This window comes from Opisthocomus hoazin, chromosome 36, assembly GCF_030867145.1.
Source record: "Opisthocomus hoazin isolate bOpiHoa1 chromosome 36, bOpiHoa1.hap1, whole genome shotgun sequence".
In the NCBI taxonomy this organism is placed as follows: Eukaryota; Metazoa; Chordata; class Aves; order Opisthocomiformes; family Opisthocomidae; genus Opisthocomus; species Opisthocomus hoazin.
In genome coordinates this window covers 450,867-471,549 of record NC_134449.1, presented here as the reverse complement: position 1 = coordinate 471,549, position 20,683 = coordinate 450,867, and the positions used below count along the sequence as shown (strand labels likewise).

Below are 20,683 nucleotides of genomic sequence, written 5' to 3'. Positions count from 1 at the left end.
GGAGCTGCGCTGGGGCCCGGGCACCCGGGCAGAGCTGGGGGGTTGTGCGAACACTCCGTCCCTGCACCCGTTTCTGCTCTCAGAGAGGGAACAGAGGGTGGGGGGCAACAAAGTCATACAGATTCTTGTTGACATGTCGTGTTGGAAGGAGCTGTCAGGCAAAAATCAAAAACTTTCCATAAATAATAGGATATTTAGAGTTGTTTTGTTATTTATACGAACTTTTAGGGCACCTCGAGGTTTCCGAATGCTCTGCAAAGAAAGGCAGATGTTGGCACGGCCTGATCTCAGCTGTGTGCTCCCCCGTTACGCCCGCTCAGCGCACAGCAGGGCAGCGAACAGAAGGTGCTGCTGCCCTGTATCCTGCCACAGGCAACGAAATCGTGTCTTTGTGGCAGCCATGACAGCAATGCAGACAGATAATTTATAGCTCTGCAGAGCGGGACGCCGCGGGCTGTCGGGAGCTGCCACCGCCTCCAGCAGAGCCGGCCCGGGACCCCCGGGAGCCGCGGTCTCTGCCCAGGGCGGGGGACGCGGCTGCTGCCGGCACAGACCCTGCCCGACCGGTACCCCAGCCCGGGTACCGATTCCCCGGTGAGTCCCCCCGCACCCCCCGCCCCGCTGCCTCGGGGGGACGCGGACCCTCGCCCCCTGGCCCCAGGCACAGAGCCCCTCACTCACGCCAGTCCCCCCCAGCAGCTGGTTTTGGGGACCCAGACCATCCCTGCCGCAGTGGCTGGAAGCTAAAGACCCCCAGTTGCTCCCACAGCTGCACGGGGAGCCCACCGGCCCCAGCAGCGGCACTGGGACCCCACTCCCACTCCCCCCCCCAGCCCGGGGCACCCACGCCCTGGGTCTGGCTCCCGTTGCCGGCGCCGGATTCCAGCGAGGGGCAGGGAGGTGTCGCCAGAGCTGGCACTCGTCCCTGCGGCACGCGCACGGCCCCGAGCGGGAGGTTACGCAGAGCTCAGACGAGGTTTTAAGAGACAGGTTAAAAAAGATGCGATGAGACGATACAGCGTGTACAGCGTCTGCCCCGCCTGTTTCTTCACAGCTCCCGTTCGGCAGCTGTAGAGATGTAACCCAGTTGCACAAAAAAAAGTATTTGATGTGTTTACATACAGCAGCCAAATTAAAAGCCCTGAGCCTTTGAGCAGATACGGCTTTAGAATTAAAAGAAAAAGAAAAAAAGACTGAAAATTTGAAACGAAGTAACGATTGCGATAGTCAGGAATGAAACAAGCTGAAAACATACCTGGCAATATTTTTATGGAATTTTGCGATGTTCTTTCGCGGCAGCAGCTTCAGTGACCTGCGCTGCATCAGCCCCTGCGTGACGTTCCGGCCCTTGCCCTCGCTGAAACACCGGCTCAGCAGCAAACGCTAGAACACAGTTTGTAATATTCAAAAAAATCAATTGCAAAACATTTATACCTGTTACAGAAGCTGGCCTCCCGTGACGAAGTCAAATTGAGCAGCCAATTGTTAATTAATCAGTTGTGAACTTATTAGCAATAGAATTTATTTAAGCAAGCAATGAAGCAGGCAAAACAGCGCTGGGCGGCCGGGGAGCCTCCTGCTCCGCCAACGGTCCGCACCCCACCCCCCAGCAGAGTCTCTCTTTATAGTTTAGTGGTTCCGGGCTCTATGTGGCACATCCTGGTATATTTTTTTTGCAGCTGCACGTACTGTTGCGAGGGGGTCATCCTGGTCCCTCTGGGGGTCGTGAGAATGAAGGTCGTAGTTTTCCTCCGCGTTGTGGATCAGTTTCTTTTCTCATTTGGTCATGCTGGTCCAGCACCAAGCAGGAAGGATTCGTGCTCATTTGCTCAGCAGGATGTCGATACTCTGAGGTTTGGTTTGGTGATTTGTCAACGTGCATTTCAAGGCTTACAGCTATCTCAGCAGAACATCACTCAAGTGGTCGGTGGGGTGGGTTGAGAACTGGCTGAGTGGCAGAGCTCAGAGGGTTGGCATCAGCGGCGCGGAGTCTGGTTGGAGGCCGGTAACCAGTGGTGTGCCCCAGGGGTCAGTACTGGGCCCAGCCTTGTTTAACTTCTTCATCAACGACCTGGATGAAGAGTTAGAGTGTACCCTCAGCAAGTTTGCTGATGACACCAAACTGGGAGGAATGGTGGATACACCAGCAGGCTGTGCTGCCATCCAGCGTGACCTGGACAGGCTGGAGAGTTGGGCAGAGAGGAACCTGATGAGGTTCAACCAGGGCAAGGGCAGGGTCCAGCCCCTGGGGAGGAACAACCCCAGGCACCAGTACAGGCTTGGGGCGGACCTGCTGGGAACAGCTCTGTGGAGAGGGACTGGGAGTGCTGGGGGACGACAGGGTGACCATGAGCCAGCAGCGTGCCCTGGGTGCCAAGAAGGCCAATGGGAGGATCCTGGGGTGCATCAGGAGGAGTGTGGGCAGCAGGTCCAGGGAGGTTCTCCTCTCCCTCTGCTCTGCCCTTGTGAGGCCCCATCTGCAGTGCTGTGTCCAGTGCTGGGCTCCCCACTTCAAGAAAGATGAGGAGCTACTGGAGAGAGTCCAGCGCAGGGCTACGAGGATGAGGAGGGGACTGGAGCATCTCTCCTGCGAGGAGAGGCTGAGGGAGCTGGGCTTGTTCAGCCTGGAGAAGAGAAGGCTGCGAGGGGACCTTAGAAATGCCTCTAAATATCTGCAGGGTGGGGGTCAGGAGGATGGGGCCAAGCTCTTTCCAGTGGTGCCCAGCGACAGCACTAGGGGCAACGGGCACAAACTGAAGCAGAGGAAGCTCCAGCTGAACCCGAGGAAGAACTTCTTCCCTCTGAGGGTGACGGAGCCCTGGCCCAGGCTGCCCAGGGAGGTTGTGGTGTCTCCTTCCAAACCCGCCTGGACAAGGTCGTCTACAACCTACTGCAGGTGACCCTGCTTCGGCAGGGGGTTGGGCTGGGTGACCCACAGAGGGCCCTTCCAACCCCGACCATTCTGTGATTCTGCGGCTCAGCAGCAAACGCTGGAACACAGTTTGTAATATTAAAAAAAGAATAAATAGCAAAACATTTATTGCTGCTACTAAAAAAACCACACTTCAGCCCAGGTTAGCATTGCTGACTTTAAGGAATGAAACCCGTTTTGTGACGGGATGTTCTTACCGCGTTGACGAGCTAATTTGTGGCTGTCGGTAACCAGCGCCAGGCACCGCGGCGGTCGGGGCAGAAGGGAGGGTTCGAGTCCGACACGTCCAGGGACTGCGCGGTTCATCGCATCACCCCCCCCCCACCAGGGCGGGAGGCGCGGCTGCTGCCGGCACAGACCCTGCCCCACCGGTACCGCAGCCCGCGCCCAGCGCCGTTCCGCGCTGAGAGCCATCCAGCGCCGCCGCCTCCCGCCTCGACGCGCCAGCCAGGACCCCTCCCGCCAGGACCCCGCCGGAGCTGCACGCGCCGCTCGCCTGACCGCCGCCGGCGCTCCGAGGCGGCGCCGCACGCAGGCGATGGCAATGGGCACCCCGCGGCACGCAGGCGGTGAAAGGGCACCACGCGGCACGGAAGGACCCCGCGAAGGGAGGCAGCGCCCGTGAGGGGAGCCGGGCCGGGGGCTGCGCGGCGGGAGCAGGGCCCTCGCTCCCCGGCGGACGGGCGCGGGGTGGAGCCGGCAGCGCCGGGAATCGCCCGCCGGGGGCCCCCCCAGACCCAAAGCGCCGTGTGTGCCCGGTGCGTCCCCCAGCTTCCTCTTGTTGAGGACAGGGTGGGAGGCCACTGGAGCCAATCCTGAGGGGAGAAGAGGGTAAAGGCATTTGTGGGGCACAGAGAAAGGCAGAGGGAGGGCTCTGGGTGTCAGCCGAGGGCAGACGGAGAGCTGTGGGCTGCACCAAACGGCACCTGTAGAGCTGCAAGCCACACCAGAGGGCAAACAGAGCGGCCTGGAAAGCACAAAAGCAGAAATGGAGGCCCTTGGGAGGCACCAAAATACCCTTTTGCAGCTGCTCGATTCTCCCGAAAGGCCCACGCCAGTCCTTAGGGCACATGGAAAGGCAAAGACACATGCCTCATCTACCCATGGCACTGCTCGCACAGAGGCACAGAGACTGGGGCTGCTTGCTTGTCTTGCCACCTCAAACTTCAAACGTAGCTTAGGGGGAATGAGGGGGGGTCCCTGGCAGGCTCCCTCCAGCAGCCCTGCTCCAAAAATGCGAACGTCTGCAGATAGCTGGCAGGCAGAAAGGGCTAGCCTGGAAAGCTGTTGCTCAGCCTCCTCTGCCCATGGCACTGCTTGCACAGAGGCACAGAGACTGGGGCTGCTTGCTTGTCTTGCCACGTCAAACGTCAAATCTAGCCTGGGAATGGGGGTGGTCCCTGCCAGGTTCCTTCGCAGCCCTGCTTCGAAAATGCGAACCTGTGCAGATAGCTGGCAGCCAGAAGGAGCTAGCCTGGAAAGGTGTTGCTCAGCCTCATCTGCCCATGGCACTGCTCACACAGAGGCACAGAGACTGGGGCTGCTTGCTTGTCTTGCCACCTCAAACTTCACACGTAGCCTGGGAACGGGGAGGGTCCCTGCCAGGCTCCTTCGCAGCCCTCCTTCGAAAATGCAAACGTCTGCAGATAGTTGGCAGGCAGAAGGGGCTAGCCAGGAAAGCTGTTGCTCAGCCTCATATGCCCGCCCATGGCACTGCTCGCACAGAGGCACAGAGACTGGGGCTGCTTGCTTGTCTTGCCACCTCAAACTTCAAACGTAGCTTAGGACGTACGTGCCGGTCGCCTCGGGCAGCCCTGCTCCGAAAATGCGAAAGTCTGCAGATAGCTGGCAGGCAGAAGGGGCTAGCCTGGAAAGGTGTTGCTCAGCCTCATCTGCCCATGGCACTGCTTGCACAGAGGCACAGAGACTGGGGCTGCTTGCTTGTCTTGCTACCTCAAAGTTCACACGTAGCCTGGGAACGGAGAGGGTCCCTGCCAGGCTCCTTCGCAGCCCTGCTTCGAAAATGCGAACGTCTGCAGATAGCTGGCAGGCAGAAGGGGCTAGCCTGGAAAGCTGTTGCTCAGCCTCATCTGCCCATGGCACTGCTCGCACAGAGGCACAGAGACTGGGGCTGCTTGCTTGTCTTCTCACCTCAAACGTCAAACGTAGCATAGGGGTCCGTGCTGAGAGCCTCGGCAGCCGTATTTCAAATATGCGAAACTGTGCAGATAGCTGGCAGGCAGAAGGGGATAGCCTGGAAAGCTGTTGCTCAGCCTCATCTGCCCATGGCACTGCTCGCACAGAGGCACAGAGACTGGGGCTGCTTGCTTGTCTTACCACCTCAAACTTCAAACGTAGCTTAGGGGGAATGAGGGGGGAGTCCCTGGCAGGCTCCCTCCAGCAGCCCTTCTCCAAAAATGCGAACGTCTGCAGATAGCTGGCAGCCAGAAGGAGGTAGCCTGGAAAGGTGTTGCTCAGCCTCATCTGCCCATGGCACTGCTCACACAGAGGCACAGAGACTGGGGCTGCTTGCTTGTCTTGCCACCTCAAACTTCACACGTAGCCTGGGAACGGGGAGGGTCCCTGCCAGGCTCCTTCGCAGCCCTCCTCCGAAAATGAGAAAGTCTGCAGGTAGCTGGCAGGCAGAAGGGGCTAGCCTGGAAAGCTGTTGCTCAGCCTCATCTGCCCATGGCACTGCTCGCACAGAGTCACAGAGACTGGGGCTGCTTGCTTGTCTTGCCACCTCAAACTTCACACGTAGCCTGGGAACGGGGAGGGTCCCTGCCAGGCTGCTTCCGCAGCCCTCCTCCGAAAATGCGAAAGTCTGCAGATAGCTGGCAGGCAGAAGGGGCTAGCCTGGAAAGCTGTTGCTAAGCCTTTTCTGCCCATGGCACTGCTCGCACAGAGGCACAGAGACTGGGGCTGCTTGCTTGTCTTCTCACCTCAAACGTCAAATGTAGCATAGGGTTCCGTGCTGAGAGCCTCGGCAGGCGTATTTCAAATATGCGAAACTGTGCAGATAGCTGGCAGGCAGAAGGGGATAGCCTGGAAAGCTGTTGCTCAGCCTCATCTGCCCATGGCACTGCTCGCACAGAGGCACAGAGACTGGGGCTGCTTGCTTGTCTTGCCACCTCAAACTTCACACGTAGCCTGGGAACGGGGAGGGTCCCTGCCAGGCTCCTTCGCAGCCCTCCTTCGAAAATGCAAACGTCTGCAGATAGTTGGCAGGCAGAAGGGGTTAGCCTGGAAAGCTGTTGCTCAGCCTCATATGCCCGCCCATGGCACTGCTCGCACAGAGGCACAGAGACTGGGGCTGCTTGCTTGTCTTGCCACCTCAAACTTCAAACGTAGCTTAGGACGTACGTGCTGGTCGCCTCGGGCAGCCCTGCTCCGAAAATGCGAACCTGTGCAGATAGTTGGCAGGCAGAAGGGGCTAGCCTGGAAAGCTGTTGCTCAAGCTCGTGTGCCCATGGCACTGCTTGCACAGAGGCACAGAGACTGGGGCTTCTTGCTTGTCTTGCCACCTCAAAGTTCACACGTAGCCTGGGAACGGAGAGGGTCCCTGCCAGGCTCCTTCGCAGCCCTGCTTCGAAAATGCGAACGTCTGCAGATAGCTGGCAGGCAGAAGGGGCTAGCCTGGAAAGGTGTTGCTCAGCCTCATCTGCCCATGGCACTGCTCGCACAGAGGCACAGAGACTGGGGCTGCTTGCTTGTCTTGCCACCTCAAACTTCAAACGTAGCATAGGGGTCCGTGCCGAGAGCCTCGGCAGCCCTATTTCAAACATGCGAAACTGTGCAGATAGCTGGCAGCCAGAAGGGGCTAGCCTGGAAAACTGTTGCTCAGCCTCATGTGCCCATGGCACTGCTCGCACAGAGTCACAGAGACTGGGGCTGCTTGCTTGTCTTGCCACCTCAAACTTCACACGAAGCCTGGGAACGGGGAGGGTCCCTGCCAGGCTCCTTCGCAGCCCTCCTTCGAAAATGCAAACGTCTGCAGATAGCTGGCAGCCAGAAGGGGCTAGCCTGGAAAGCTGTTGCTCAGCCTCATCTGCCCACCCATGGCACTGCTCGCACAGAGGCACAGAGACTGGGGCTGCTTGCTTGTCTTGTCACCTCAAACTTCACACGTAGCCTAGGAACGGGGAGGGTCCCTGCCAGGCTCCTTTCGCCAAAAGGAGCGAAGTGAGGGAATGGACGAGGGGTGCAGCAGGACTGCTTAATCATGTGCACAGCAAAGATTTTGAAGGAAAAGGTGTCTTTCCATGCCCTTCTGTCTTGAGAAACACTCCCCGATCCTCTTCCATTAGAACACAGAACACTACAGCCACACCAGACGTGCCTGAAACGTTTCTTTAAGCCTTGTATTTGCCGATATGTTCCCGGGCTATGATCATCCTTTGAATCTGAGCAGTTCCTTCATAAATCTGAAAAGAAGAATTACAATAATGTTAGCTGATTTTTGTTTTGTGTTGTTTTTAATATTTTAACAGATCTTTCTACACGTGTAAACCTTCATAGCACTACCCCTGTGTGGGTTAGGGCGTGCCAAAAGACAGAGAAAACTGAACAAAATTCCAGTGTGTCTGGAGTAACTACAGCGGGCTGAATGCAATAAATCCCACACGAGATCCCAAGTGACCGTCTTGTTCTCTCCGATGCGCTCAGCAAAACTCAGTAAGGTTCTCATGGAATTAACAGAGGTAGTGAGTAAAGAAGGATGGGGGAAATGTCTTCTCTGGGGAAGAAAATACGTAACTTAGGCTTCACAAAGCGGGTTTGGAAACGGTGGGTGGAGGGGAGGAGGTGACCTGCGCTGGAAGTGCTGCATTTCCTTTGACTAGCCTTTCAAGGCCATAGCAAACGGTCCCTTTCATCCATTTATTCCCACTACTCTTTCTGAACTAATACTGTCTTCAACACACTATTTCCTCCTTTTTTTCTTGAGCATGTATTTTTACATTTTCCTCCAGAAACAGAGCTCAGGGGCTGAAGTCTTTCAGCTCCCAGCTCTGCCAAAGCGAATCTTTGGCAGATTGCTCAGAGGTATGGAATTTCACTTTGTCTGTAGTCATAAAACGGGGATAATCCTCCCAAGAACCTTAGGCAGCTTTGCAGAAATAAAGACGCTGTAACCTGTGGTCACATTAGGGTGGAGCCTGACAGCAAAAAAGCCCAATCATGACAAATTCAGTTACTCATTCATTTCCCCAGTTGCAGGAGTGTGATTAATACGAAGAACCTTTAGATTCCAAACCAGCAGTTTTCTGTCCTGAGGTAGAGAAAAATTCTCAGCTAGTGAGAATAGTTTTGAAGTCAGCAATAAACGAAATTTCAACTACCTAGAATCTTCAGAATGACACCTATTACAGCGCTGCGGGTCACGGCCCACATACATTTCTTGTTGTCCTCTATTTCGGTGTGTTTTTTTCTAGTCATTATTAATGTCAGGAAGATGTGAAAAGATAAAAGATTCCTGGTTTTCCTGAACATAATTCAATCATTCTTTCCGAATAAAGAACTGTAGCATAGTATATGCTACGAGAAGAATTATGATGGGGAATAATTTCTTGGTAATAACGCTGAAGAAAAAGATCTGGGGATTATGAGCCACTATGGGCTAAATATGAGTAAATATGGGAACATTTTGTTGGGGGTTTTGTTCTGGGCTTTTTTTTTTTTTTTTTTTAAAGGCTAATCACTGCAGGCTGCGCCACACTTCTGTTAATGAACACACACAAGATAACTAACACGTGACACTCAGTGCTGGTGATATCTCAGGTGAAGTAAAGCCCAGCTTACGACACCAAAGTTTCAGGCAGAAGGTTCAGAGCACAGCAAGAAGTGATGCAGAGCCTGGGAAGCAGAAAAAAAAAAAAAACACCCCTAAACCAACCCCCACCGTGACTGATGAGGAATGAGGCAGAAGCTGTTGGAGTGTTCTCCTCTAGACTCAACGAGGAGGGAGGCAAGCGGCACACTCGGTGCAGCCACCGCGCGTCGCTTGTTCTGTGCGCCCGCTTTGGGTATGACAAGGCACAGGATGCGATTTCCAGCGACCGTTCTCTGCACCAGGTATGGGGCTGAGGGGAAGACGCAGCTGTTCCTCTTGGGCAGGTTAAGCTGTTGATCTCATGCACACAGAGTTTTGTAGGCAAGAATTTGCCTGATTTGCATGCCCTTTTTTTAAATGGAAGGATTATTGCTCTCAGCCTCAAAACTTCTATGTGTGTGCACGTCACCATTTCAAATAAGTAGCCATTAGTTTATTTTATATAAAATGTATGCATGACTGTACAGATTGCATCCTCTCTTTTACTCACCTGGTAGATTTTAGCATCTCTCATGAGTTTTTCCACAGGATATTCAGTATTAAATCCATTTCCTCCAAAAATCTGCACTGCGTCCATAGCTACTTGGTTCGCAACATCACCGGCGAAGGCCTTTGCGATGGAAGCGTAGTAGGTGTTCCTGCGGCCAGCGTCGACTTCCCACGCAGCCCTCTGGTAAGCCATCCTGGCCAGCTCCACTTTCATGGCCATTTCAGCAAGCATGAAAGACACTGCTTGGTGCTGTGGTTGAGGAAACAAACCATGTTAACGTTGCCTGCCTAAAACCCTCTGACATCCAAGCAGAATAAAGTCTTCTTAATATCTTAATTTGCAAGCTCAGCGCGCTCAGGAAATCATACTTGAGTTCTCCAGAATTTGGATCAGGCTCTCAAAATCATGGAATCATGGAATAGAATCATGGAATAGTAAGGGTTGGAAGGGACCTTAAAGATCATCTGGGTCCAACCCCCTGCCATCAGCAGGGACCCCTCCCACCAGCCCAGGGTGCTCAGAGCTCCATCCAACCTGGCCCTGAGCCCTGCCAGGGAGGGGGCAGCCACAGCTTCTCTGGGCAGCCTGGGCCAGTGCTTCACCACCCTCAGAGGGAAGAATTTCTTTCCTGTGTCTACTCTAAATCTGCCCTCTTTTAGTTTAGAGCCGTTCCCCCTTGTCCTATCACTGCACCCCCTTGTGAAAAGCCCCTCTCCATCCTTCCTGTCGGCCCCTCCAGGCACTGGCAGCTGCTCTAAGGTCACCCCGGAGCCTTCTCTCCTCCAGGCTGAGCAGCCCCAGTTCCCTCAGCCTGTCCTCGGAGGAGAGGTGCTCCAGCCCTCCAGTTATCACTTCACGTTTTGATTCCCCTTTCCATCCCTCGGTGTAGCACACCGGTTCACCTCAAGCCCCGTTTCTGAACCGTTTGGGCCACCCAGACTTTTAAGTTTTTAATTCTAAAATCCACTTAGTCACAGGGATTAAGTATTGATTGATGAAGTTGTGCTTTCCTTTTTATGAGATCTGTATTTAGTCGGATGTTTATGGATATTTCTTTAAGCCAGGAAAGCAGTGTGATTGGCAATGTGTTCCGTTAGTATTAATACTGTGAGTCTTGTGTCCCTGCCTCAGGGAGATTTCCTCCTTCCCTGAAAATCCCTGCTCATGAGCATTGAAGAGCTTCAGTGTGTCCTGACAGTTTCAGGGTTTTGGGTGGAGTTTCCTTTGTGATTTTGCTATTATCATCAATAAATTACTGAAGAATCCCAGGAGTTACTGCATAACTAGATTTACTCAGATAGCGCTGACCTATATACTTGAAAAGCCAAGCAGTGGCAGAGATACCATAAATCTCACGTCCTGAATGTAAAGGAACAACGCTGAAAATTCACTCGTAGTACATCAGGTATGAAAACGCAGCTTTTGGATATACTTATTTTTATATATTTAACTTACTTCAACAATTGGTTTCCCAAAGGTTTTTCTTTCCAAGGCATATTTGGTAGCTTCATCGAGCGCTCTTTTTGCTAACCCAACAGCACCAGCTGCTACCTGAATTAAACACAGCACAGCATGAAAATCGGAAAATATAAAGGGAATTTCTAAGTAACTTCTTTCTGATACTTACGGGTGGTCTGGTCTTATCAAAAGCTCCCATTGCGATTTTAAAGCCAGCTCCTTCACCTAGTAATACATTTTCTTTCGGAACTCTGACATCTTCAAAGACAATACCTCTTGTGTCGGAGCAGCGCTGGCCCATGTTCATTTCCTGTACAGGGAAGTTGACAGAGGTGCAACTCAATGGGATTCTGCCAAGGTGCAACACATTTTCATTCTTCAGTTTACTCAAAGCATCAGGTAATTTTTTTTTCCCCCAAACACTTTGGCTTTGTCTAAAAATCATCACGTACACAACAAACACTAGCTTTGCATTTACAGATCGCCATGCCCGTAGTTTGTCCAAGCAGTTTCCTGTCTCTGTTTGTGAAATCGATTCTGCAGCCGTAATCATTCGTTTGTCTTTCTTTCCCCAAAGAGAACTAGCCCAGGGTGTCCAGTGTGAACGGCGGATTGTTGCGTTACCGCTTTAGAAGCGAATGAAAACTCATGGCTTGTCAAAGCAGAGGTACGCTCCTCACCTTTCTTCCGACTTGGATTCCAGGGCTATTCGCTTCCACAATGAATCCAGTAAAGGCTTTGCCTGCGGGAGCTTTTGGGTCTGGATCGGTACGCGCTAGCAGAAAATACCTGGTGTAAAACAGAGACGAGGGCAGTCCGTTTCTCCTCGCAATTAACGATCAGGTACTTTTTTAGCTAACACATGGGATGCTTTTATGTGTCTTTCTACCATATAATAGATCTGCCACTCAGTTAACAACCCTTTGGCCCTGCCAAAAATAAACGGAGAGGCAGCGAGAGAGAGGAAGTGTCAGTGCGTCTCTTACTGCCAAAGTCCAGATTTACTACAGTCACCTCAGGTCAGCACGCAAAGGTCCTTCACCTTTTCCATGTATTTTAAGTCTTAACATTCCCATCGGCTTCACGCACAGTACAACAGAAACCACTTCACAGCACGTACGTAAAAATCAGGAATCACAGTACTGCGTGCAGAACCTTCAAGTTATCAGCTGATTTCGAAGATCTCAGTTTTGTTCTGCTAAGTATAAGCTATAAAGGAGTTTTTTTCCGTTAGAAATCAAACAGTGCTAAATCACACTGATGGTGCTCAGTAACATCAAAGAGAGCTGGTTGGTTGGCAAGCTCTTTCCAGTGGTGCCCTGCGACAGGACAAGGGGCAACGGGCACAAACTGAGGCACAGGAAGTTCTGTCTGAACACGAGGAAGAACTTCTTCCCTCTGAGGGTGCCGGAGCCCTGGCCCAGGCTGCCCAGGGAGGCTGTGGAGTCTCCTTCTCTGGAGATATTCCAGACCCGCCTGGACAAGGTCCTCTACAACCTGCTGTTGGTGACCCTGCTTCGGCAGGAGGGTTGGACTAGATGACCCACAGAGGTCCCTTCCAACCCCTACCATTCTGTGATTCTGTGATTCTGTGGTAGATTCTCCTTGAGGGGTCTGCCTTGAACAGAGAAATAAATAACAAGAAAATCCAGCTTTAGACATAAATGTGTCAAGTTTTTCCTCTTGAATTCAAAAGAATCTGTGTGGTGGGGATGAGCATGCTCTTGTGTGAGACGTGATGAAGGAGGTCTGTGTTGTAAAGCACCTCCACAGACGCCACAGCAAAACCTGGATCCGTTGGCACTGGGCAAATGTCTTCCCTTAGCAAAATAAAAGGTCACACCACAATGCTGGCATTTTTCTGTCTTCACTGGAAGTGAGAGACGTTTCCAGCAGAATCAGAAGCAACTGATCTGGGCCACCACAGCCACAGAGCAAGGTCCCTTGTAACAGGAGCCTCTTGAGCACTGGGCCAGTTAACTCTGACTGGTGCTGCCCTTCCCGGAAGAGACAGCGGAACTGGTTTTGTTTGACAGCAGCAAAAATTGAGAGGCCTTCTTGAGCGGAGTTGTCCCGTCATCGCTCAGTGTCCATGTGAGACGCTGCACGGCCCTGCCTCACACGGCCCTGCCTCACACCTTGCCCTGACGAACTGGTCACAGGTCCAAGGGCAGCGAGATGCACCATGACGAAGGCTCAGCTTTGTGCCAGACCTTCAGAGAACCGCTGGTGTCTAACTGGGGGGCGTGGGGGGCACCTCAGGTCGGAACAGAGTAACAGAATGGGACGCCAGTCAAAAGCCAACACACCAGTTTGCTTTCCCACCGTTTGTGATCCACATCTTCTGACCATTGATGACATATTCGTCTCCTTTCTTCTCAGCCTTGGTTTTTATACCGGCCACGTCAGAGCCTGCGCCAGGCTCGGTTACGCAGTAAGCCTAGAAGAAAAGAAAATGCCAAATATTGAGGAATAAAACTCTGGTTTTAAGCAACCAGAAATTATTGCAGAATCACGTGCACCAAACTGATCTGTAAAAGTCTTAAGTGGACTGTGTGGAAAACCCCAAAATACTACAGCGAAAAACCCCAACAGCTGTCTGAGCAAGAGTCCAAGCACATAGGGTTAGTTCTCCTTATAAATCCATAATAATAATTGGAATGATCTTCTAATGATAACCAGAACCATTCTGTAACTTTTAATAAGTCACCCCCCTCCCTTATGCTTCACAAACTCTGACACGAAAGCTGACGATCTTTGAAATCTGAAAGTAAGAGCACAGAGTAAAATTTTATGGGAACCGTGCTCTTCATTTCATGAGGCTTAGTTTCTCCCATTTTAACGCACTGCACATAAATCTTTACATCTTTCTATGTGACAAGTTCTGCTTAAATATCACCTGACATCCCTAAGTGCAGTTTAATGCCCATCTGATTGCGTCTGTGCTCCTACAAACCTTGCATTTTCCTTACACCCCTGCAGCTTCCCTTGAGAGTGAATTCAAAGGCGTTAATTTCCTGGAAGCGACTTCGGATGCTTTTCCAGGCAGTATCTTCTGTTTGCTTCCTGCTTACATCTAATTCAGTACTCCCTGGCTTTCAGTAAACGCCACGGTTTGTTTAAAAACCAACACAGGCTAAGTTGTGAGTAGATATCAGTGTTTTAAACAGCCCAAAAAACCCAATGAATGTAATTTCGGAACATTCTACAGTGTTCCCAAGTCCTACTTACACACATAAGTGGTTCCTCTATCATTCTTCCCAAGTATTTCTTCTGCTGCTGCTCATTTCCCGCAATGATTACTGGCATTTCCTGAAAGAAAATGAAATATTTAGAGCGTTAAGCCACCTTTCTAAAGGGCACGGACTCCAGCTGAAAGGAGGCAGGAAGGGACAGCGCTTACCCCTAGGGAGTTCCCCTCAATGGCAGTCTGAACCCCCGTGCATCCGTACGCTAACTCTTCCGTTATAAGGCAGGACTCAAAAGTGCCGAGGCCCAGACCACCTACAGTTCAAATATTTCACTGACTAAAACGAGGCTGAAGTGGAACACATCAGTGAGCGACAAAAATTAATTATCGGAAACACATTCCCCCTCATGCATTTGATTGTGCCCTGTGTTCGATCAGACATTCCCACGCAAGCGTTCCAAAGAAAAGTTTTCTCAGAGTAGTAACAGATGACTTAAAAATCACATTTATCCGTTGCAGGGTGACGGGCTTGACGTGGGACAACTGCGAGAATGCACTGCCAAAGCCTTTCAACTACCTCACATCTGAGAATCTTCTGAAGAGTTCTTAGGAAGCAGAGGAAGGGCGACACGGGCTCCTGAGCTACCACAGCACTCAGGAATACAAAAACCAAGCATCGGTCAGAAAACCAACCCGGTAATCTGCTCCCGACAGCAGCCAGCACTTTGGCAAGTGGATAAAAACGCAGTAACGATACAGCTATACGTCCTCAGAATATTTTCCTCAGCCTTCAGGTGACTTCCTCAGCCACAAGTTTCCTTGGTCTCTCTGTCAGCCAGCCCCTGACAAGAGATTTCTTCTGGGGATTTGCCCGCTCTCTTTTTGCCCCCACGTACAATTTGAGCACCGGTGTCATCCAGGGGTAACGAGCCACACAAATTAACTCTGCACTTAGTGTGGAGCCACCTCCTTTCACTTGCTCTGGCCCTGCTGCCTTCGGGTCGCACCAAAGGGACGGTGAGCTAGCGGTCCCTTCTCAGACGCCCCACCACGCTGACGGCTGCGGTGTTTCTCACTCAGCAGCTGTTCTGTACCTTTTACCATCTTTGTCACCTTTTTAGGAATCTCCTCCCTTCCCACGACACCCTTTCCAGGTGGCAGGATCAGGCTGCTTAAAGAACTGCAGAGGCAAGCGCAGTTTGGATTCAGGCAGCAGCAGAATTATGCCTTCTGCTTTTTTCATCATTCTCTTCTTAATTTCTGACCTGAAGTTTATGGCTTTGACCACTTGTGGGCATTTTGCTGACATCTTCACAACACTTTATATTCTAACCCCCCAAATCTTGTTTTTTTTTCAGAGGCACTAACTTGCTCAGACGACACCATTTGCTCTGGGAAGCCTGGATTGCTTCTTTCCTTTCCTGGGTGCATCATTTTTCCTGTTCTGATTTTCGTCTGCCATTTTAACAGTTGCCCAGTTTCACAGCCTTCCCCTGCAGTTCTTCACACCTTTTCGACACGGAGTAACTCGGTATTCCCAGCTAACTCTGTGACCTCCCTGGGGACACCCTCTCCCTGGTTCTTCAGCCCAAGCGCCAGCCAGTCTGTGCTGCTGATTTTTCCGCTATGAAACCAGCTGATTTTTCACATTAATTTCCAAAGTCTGAGCATTTTATACCACCCAGGTGTTCACAGGCTTATCAGCTCCTGCAGCAAACTCCATTTATTTTTTGTGCCCTGACTTCCTTTTAGGAAAACCCCACGGCGTGCCGGAGGCGTGTCTGCTCCACTGTACTTCATCGTGTTGTTAACTTACGCGGTGCATCAGGCTGACTGGGGTGCATTTTCCCTGCTCTCCCTTGCAGACCTTGTAAAGGAATGGCGTCCAGTTTGTCCCTTCTAAGTTTTAATTTAATGCTCTTTCAGCCTCGAGTTTCCCTAGAATTTGTGGCTGCTCCTCACAATTACTCCTTTTGTCTCTTTCTTCCTTATTAATTAAATTTTTGATAAAAGGTCCACCCTCCGCTGACTCTTCAAAAATACAGGCTCTGCTAGGGACAATTCCCCAGCTTCGTTTTCAGGTAATATAAATGCAAAAGGAAAATCTGAAATGTAACGTTTCTTTCCAAGGTCAGTCACACACCGAAGCACTGCCGTACCGCACGGCACCTAAACTGGAACACCGTCCTTCCGGACTAAACTCGGAAATTGCTCCGGCCTGCGTCAGAAACGAGATCAAAACGCGATCTTCTGACCCCTCCGCCCCACCAGCGGCCGCGCCGCGCCAGGGGACCGTCGGGCAGCTGTCGCCACGGTAGAAAACCTGGTCACAAATTAGGAAATCGTGATCTGCCCAGTTTGTGGCCAGACGACGTCTGCCCCCGGCACCAGCTGCAGGCGCCAGCCTGCCTGCTGAGGAAGTTTAGAGCGTCGAGTGGGCGACTGTTCGTTTTATACGGAACATATAAATCTCCTCAAAGGCCTTTTCTTTGTTTTATTTTACAGATGAAAAAGAACGGTTACTTACCGCAGCTCTCCGGTATGTGCGAATTCATAAGACCAAGCTCCCAAGCTCGTTTTATGAGCGGCAGAGGATACTGGAACAGACAGGCAGAATCACTTCCGGATTCGTCACCGTTAACATTATAAATTTGACACAGATTAAGATAAAAATCGACTTTTCCCCCCCTACTCTATGGTAATTTACCTCTCCAGTTTTGTCGTACTGTGCAGCAACAGGAATAACTTCTTCCACAGCAAATTTCCGAGCAGTGGCTTGAAACTCTTTCTGTTCATCAGTCAGTTCTAGCAAAAAAACAACGTAAAAAAACCCACCTCGCAAATTCCGTACTCTTTTTCATTCTGCCAGTTGTCAGGTGACGAGAAAAGAAGAACCAAGCATGAGTTCCTCCCAGGACAACCCAGACCGCGCGGACCCGCCTCCCCGTGCCTCTCCAGCAACCAAGCGGCTCGACCTCCTCCTTCGCTCCAGAGAAAACCCGCGCTGATCTCTGACCGACTCATCCGCACGCCAGCGGCGACGCAGCGGGGAGCGCTGCGTAACGGAGGAGGAGACAGAGGCAGAGCGGCGTTCCTCATCTGGTGGTTCTGGCTACTCGCTCCAAACGTCTGGCTGCTAAATCTGCTCTTACCTACGTACCAGGCCTAAACGGGGGGGAATTTCTTTACAACCGCATTCCGCTAAGACTACAGACAGTTATTTTAACATTGTAAAAGCCAACTTGAGATCATTCTTCAAAGCTGAGGGAACTCTGGCAATGAAAAAGCTGAAGACAGACATCAGTTCGAAAAAGAATAAAACCCCATAAACATCACAAACGTGCCCGGCTTTCCTCAGCTGGAGAGGAAAGTGATTTTGGTTTTCAAATGGTTTTTTAAAAGAGGACAGAAATCTACTCAGAAGAAACCCCTTGTAAATTCCCACCGAACCGCAGCGCGGCTGGCTTTCCTCCTAACTCTGATTTGTCCGTAATGCCGTATTCCTCCGCAAACCTGTCGTACTTACCAAAGCTGAAGCCAGCCCCGGGCCTCTTGGCGTGTGCGCTGGGAGCGGGTTTGCTGGAGCGCGGCCTCCACCCGCGCCCCGCCACGGCTCGCAGCATCTGCTGAGGAAGCAAGCAGACGGGTGTGAGATCTCCGCCGCTCCCGCGCGCCGCAGCGGGGAGAGCACAAGGCAGGACCAGGGGGAGACGAGGCGTTTCCACAGAAAACGGAAAACGTCTGCGAAGGTAAAGGGTGACGAAGCACAGGCCGGCCGCTGCTGGGCACGGGACCGCCGATGAGGGCATCGTAGTTCGGGACCGTGCTTGCCAGCAGGCACTGCGTTGCGCCTGGACCGCTCGCCACCGCCAGCCGCTGCGGCACGGTGCGTCACAGGATGGTCGGGGTTGGAAGGGACCTCTGGGGGTCACCCAGCCCAACCCCCTGCCCAAGCAGGGTCACCCAGAGCAGGCTGCACAGCACCACGTCCAGGTGGGGCTGGAATATCTCCAGAGAAGGAGACTCCACAGCCTCCCTGGGCAGCCTGGGCCAGGGCTTCGGCACCCTCAGAGGGAAGAAGTTCTTCCTCACGTTCAGACGGAACTTCCTCTGCTCCAGTTTGTGCCTGTTGTCCCTTGTCCTGTCGCTGGGCACCACTGGAAAGAGCTTGGCCCCGTCCTCCTGACCCCCACCCTGCAGATACTTAGAGGCATTTCTAAGGTCCCCTCGCAGCCTTCTCTTCTCCAGGCTGAACAAGCCCAGCTCCCTCAGCCTCTCCTCGCAGGAGAGATGCTCCTGTCCCCTCCTCATCCTCGTAGCCCTGCGCTGGACTCTCTCCAGTAGCTCCTCATCTTTCTTGAACTGGGGAGCCCAGAACTGGACACAGCGCTGCAGATGGGGCCTCCCCAGGGCACAGCAGAGGGGGAGGAGAACCTCCCTCGCCCTGCTGCCCACACTCCTCCTCATGCACCCCAGGATCCCATTGGCCTTCGGGGCACCCAGGGCACACTGCTGGCTCATGGTCACCCTGTCGTCCCCCAGCACTCCCAGTCCCTCTCCGCAGAGCTGCTCTCCAGCAGGGCCGCCCCAGCCTGTCCTGGTGCCTGGGGTTGTTCCTCCCCAGGTGCAGGACCCTGCCCTTGCCCTGGTTGAACCTCATCAGGTTCCTCTCTGCCCAGCTCTCCAGCCTGGCCAGGTCGCTGCCTTCCCCCAGCCCCACCTGCCCGGCTGAGCGTTCTCCCCTCGCTGCGGCCGCTGTCGCGCGGTAAAACCAACAGGATCAAACAGCTCCGACAAACCGCTGCAAAGAGCTGGATCCCCCCAAAACATTTCACACCTTATTTTATACGGAAGCGGGCAAGAAGCAGATGGGGCTGAGAAAAAGCCAGGTAATTGTCATAATTTTTGCCACCAGAAAGCTGGGCCTGAAGCAGCCAAAGTCCAGAGCTCGGCGGCGATGCCCAATGCAGAGGCAGCTGCCGAGGTCGTGCCAGAGAACTCGCGCGGCGTCCGCACCCGAGCGGCGCGCAACGTCGTTCCTGTGGGTTACGGCCGGGAACCCGCCGCTCCCGACACCTGGGGGTGCGGCCGACCCCCGCCCACTCAGCTGGCCGCCCCGCTGGCCAGCTCGGTGGGCTGGGCGCCGAGGAACCCGCAGCCATGCTCACGCCCAGTGCCTGCCGCGTCCCAACGCCACCAGAGCCACCGAGGCCACTCGAAGCCACCACAGCCAGCAGAACCACCGGGGCCAGCCGAGTCACGAGGGCCAGCAGAGCCACCAGGGCCAGCAGAACCACCCGGGCCAGCAGAGCCAGCAGAACCACCAAGACCAGCAGAGCCGCCAGGGCCACCAGAACCACCAGGGCCACCAGAACCACCAGGGCCAGCAGAACCACCAAGACCAGCAGAGCCGCCAGGGCCACCAGAACCACCAGGGCCACCAGAACCACCAGGGCCACCAGAACCACCAGGGCCAGCAGAGCCGCCAAGGGCAGTGCGATGCTGGCGAGGCCCCAGGGCCGTGGCCGCCCGCCCCGCCGCCCTTCACCCTTCACCCACTTGGGAGCACAGGGCCGAGGGGGGGGGGGGGGGGGCCGCCCCGTGTCCCGCTCCTCGGCGGGAGGACCCCGGCGCCTCGGCCCGCGGCTGCTCCCGCCGCCCCCCACCCCATGGCCTCCTGCCCGGCCCGGCCCCCCCCGCTCACCCGGCAGGCTCCGAAGGCCGACATCTTGCCCAGGCGACCCGCGGCAGCTGCCGGCGCTGTCCGGCTGGGGCGGCGGTGGGGCCGTGGGGTGCGGGGCCTGGCCTCGCTCTGGGCTGTGACCAAGGCTGAGGGCGGAACGGGGCCGGGTGCTATGTCACAAACACACGGGGCGGGGTGGGGGAAGGGACCTCTGTGGGTCACCCAGCCCAACCCCCTGCCCAAGCAGGGTCACCCACAGCAGGCTGCACAGCACCGCGTCTAGGCGGGGCTGGAATATCTCCAGAGAAGGAGACTCCACAGTCTCCCTGGGCAGCCTGGGCCAGGGCTCCGTCACCCTCAGAGGGAAGAAGTTCTTCCTCGGGTTCAGCTGGAGCTTCCTCTGCTCCAGTTTGTGCCCGTTGCCCCTTGTCCTGTCACTGGGCACCACTGGAAAGAGTCTGGCCCCGTCCTCCTGACCCCCACCCTGCAGATATTTACAGGCATTTCTAAGGTCCCCTCGCAGCCTTCTCTTCTCCAGGCTGAACAAGCCCAGCTCCCTCAGCCTCTCCTCGCAGGAGAGATGCTCCTGTCCCCTCCTCATCCTCGTAGCCCTGCGCTGGACTCTCTCCAGTAGCTCCTCATCTTTCTTGAACTGGGGAGCCTAGCACTGGACACAGCACTGCAGATGGGGCCTCACAAGGGCAGAGCAGAGGGAGAGGAGAACCTCCCTCGCCCTGCTGGCCACACTCCTCTTGATGCACCCCAGGATCCCATTGGCCTTCTTGGCACCCAGGGCACACTGCTGGCTCATGGTCACCCTGTCGTCCCCCAGCACTCCCAGTCCCTCTCCGCAGAGCTGCTCTCCAGCAGGTCTGCCCCAAGCCTGTACTGGTGCCTGGGGTTGTTCCTCCCCAGGTGCAGGACCCTGCCCTTGCCCTGGTTGAACCTCATCAGGTTCCTCTCTGCCCAACTCTCCAGCCTGTCCAGGTCACGCTGAATGGCAGCACAGCCTGCCGGTGTGTCCACCACTCCTCCCAATTTGGTGTCATCAGCAAACTTGCTGAGGGTACATTCTAACTCTTCATCCAGGTCGTTGATGA

The 20,683-nt window shown here is 53.9% G+C and overlaps 1 protein-coding gene and 1 long non-coding RNA gene across 3 annotated transcripts; one reads left to right on the top strand and one right to left on the bottom strand.

Moving 5' to 3' along the window:
* Window positions 1-3,528: 3,528 nt before the first annotated feature.
* Window positions 3,529-8,789, top strand: LOC142365351 (uncharacterized). Its single transcript, XR_012766440.1, has 3 exons — window positions 3,529-3,690; window positions 7,423-7,606; window positions 8,623-8,789. It is a non-coding gene; the product is annotated as an uncharacterized LOC142365351 (long non-coding RNA).
* On the bottom strand, window positions 7,269-19,727 carry LOC142365347 (medium-chain specific acyl-CoA dehydrogenase, mitochondrial-like). Of its 2 annotated transcripts, none has more exons than XM_075446086.1 (12): window positions 19,605-19,727; window positions 17,427-17,523; window positions 16,608-16,705; window positions 16,428-16,497; window positions 14,114-14,214; window positions 13,942-14,022; window positions 13,020-13,150; window positions 11,391-11,499; window positions 10,880-11,020; window positions 10,708-10,803; window positions 9,253-9,501; window positions 7,269-7,356 (listed from the first exon to the last, which is right to left on the bottom strand). In XM_075446086.1, the coding sequence occupies exons 1-12, from the start codon at window positions 19,626-19,628 to the stop codon at window positions 7,285-7,287; spliced, it is 1,269 nt and encodes a 422-aa protein (XP_075302201.1). In that variant the 5' UTR covers window positions 19,629-19,727; the 3' UTR covers window positions 7,269-7,284. The 2 variants fall into 2 exon arrangements, with proteins under 2 accessions (XP_075302201.1, XP_075302200.1); XM_075446085.1 differs by having other exon boundaries at window positions 17,427-17,526; window positions 19,605-19,710.
* Window positions 19,728-20,683: the final 956 nt, after the last annotated feature.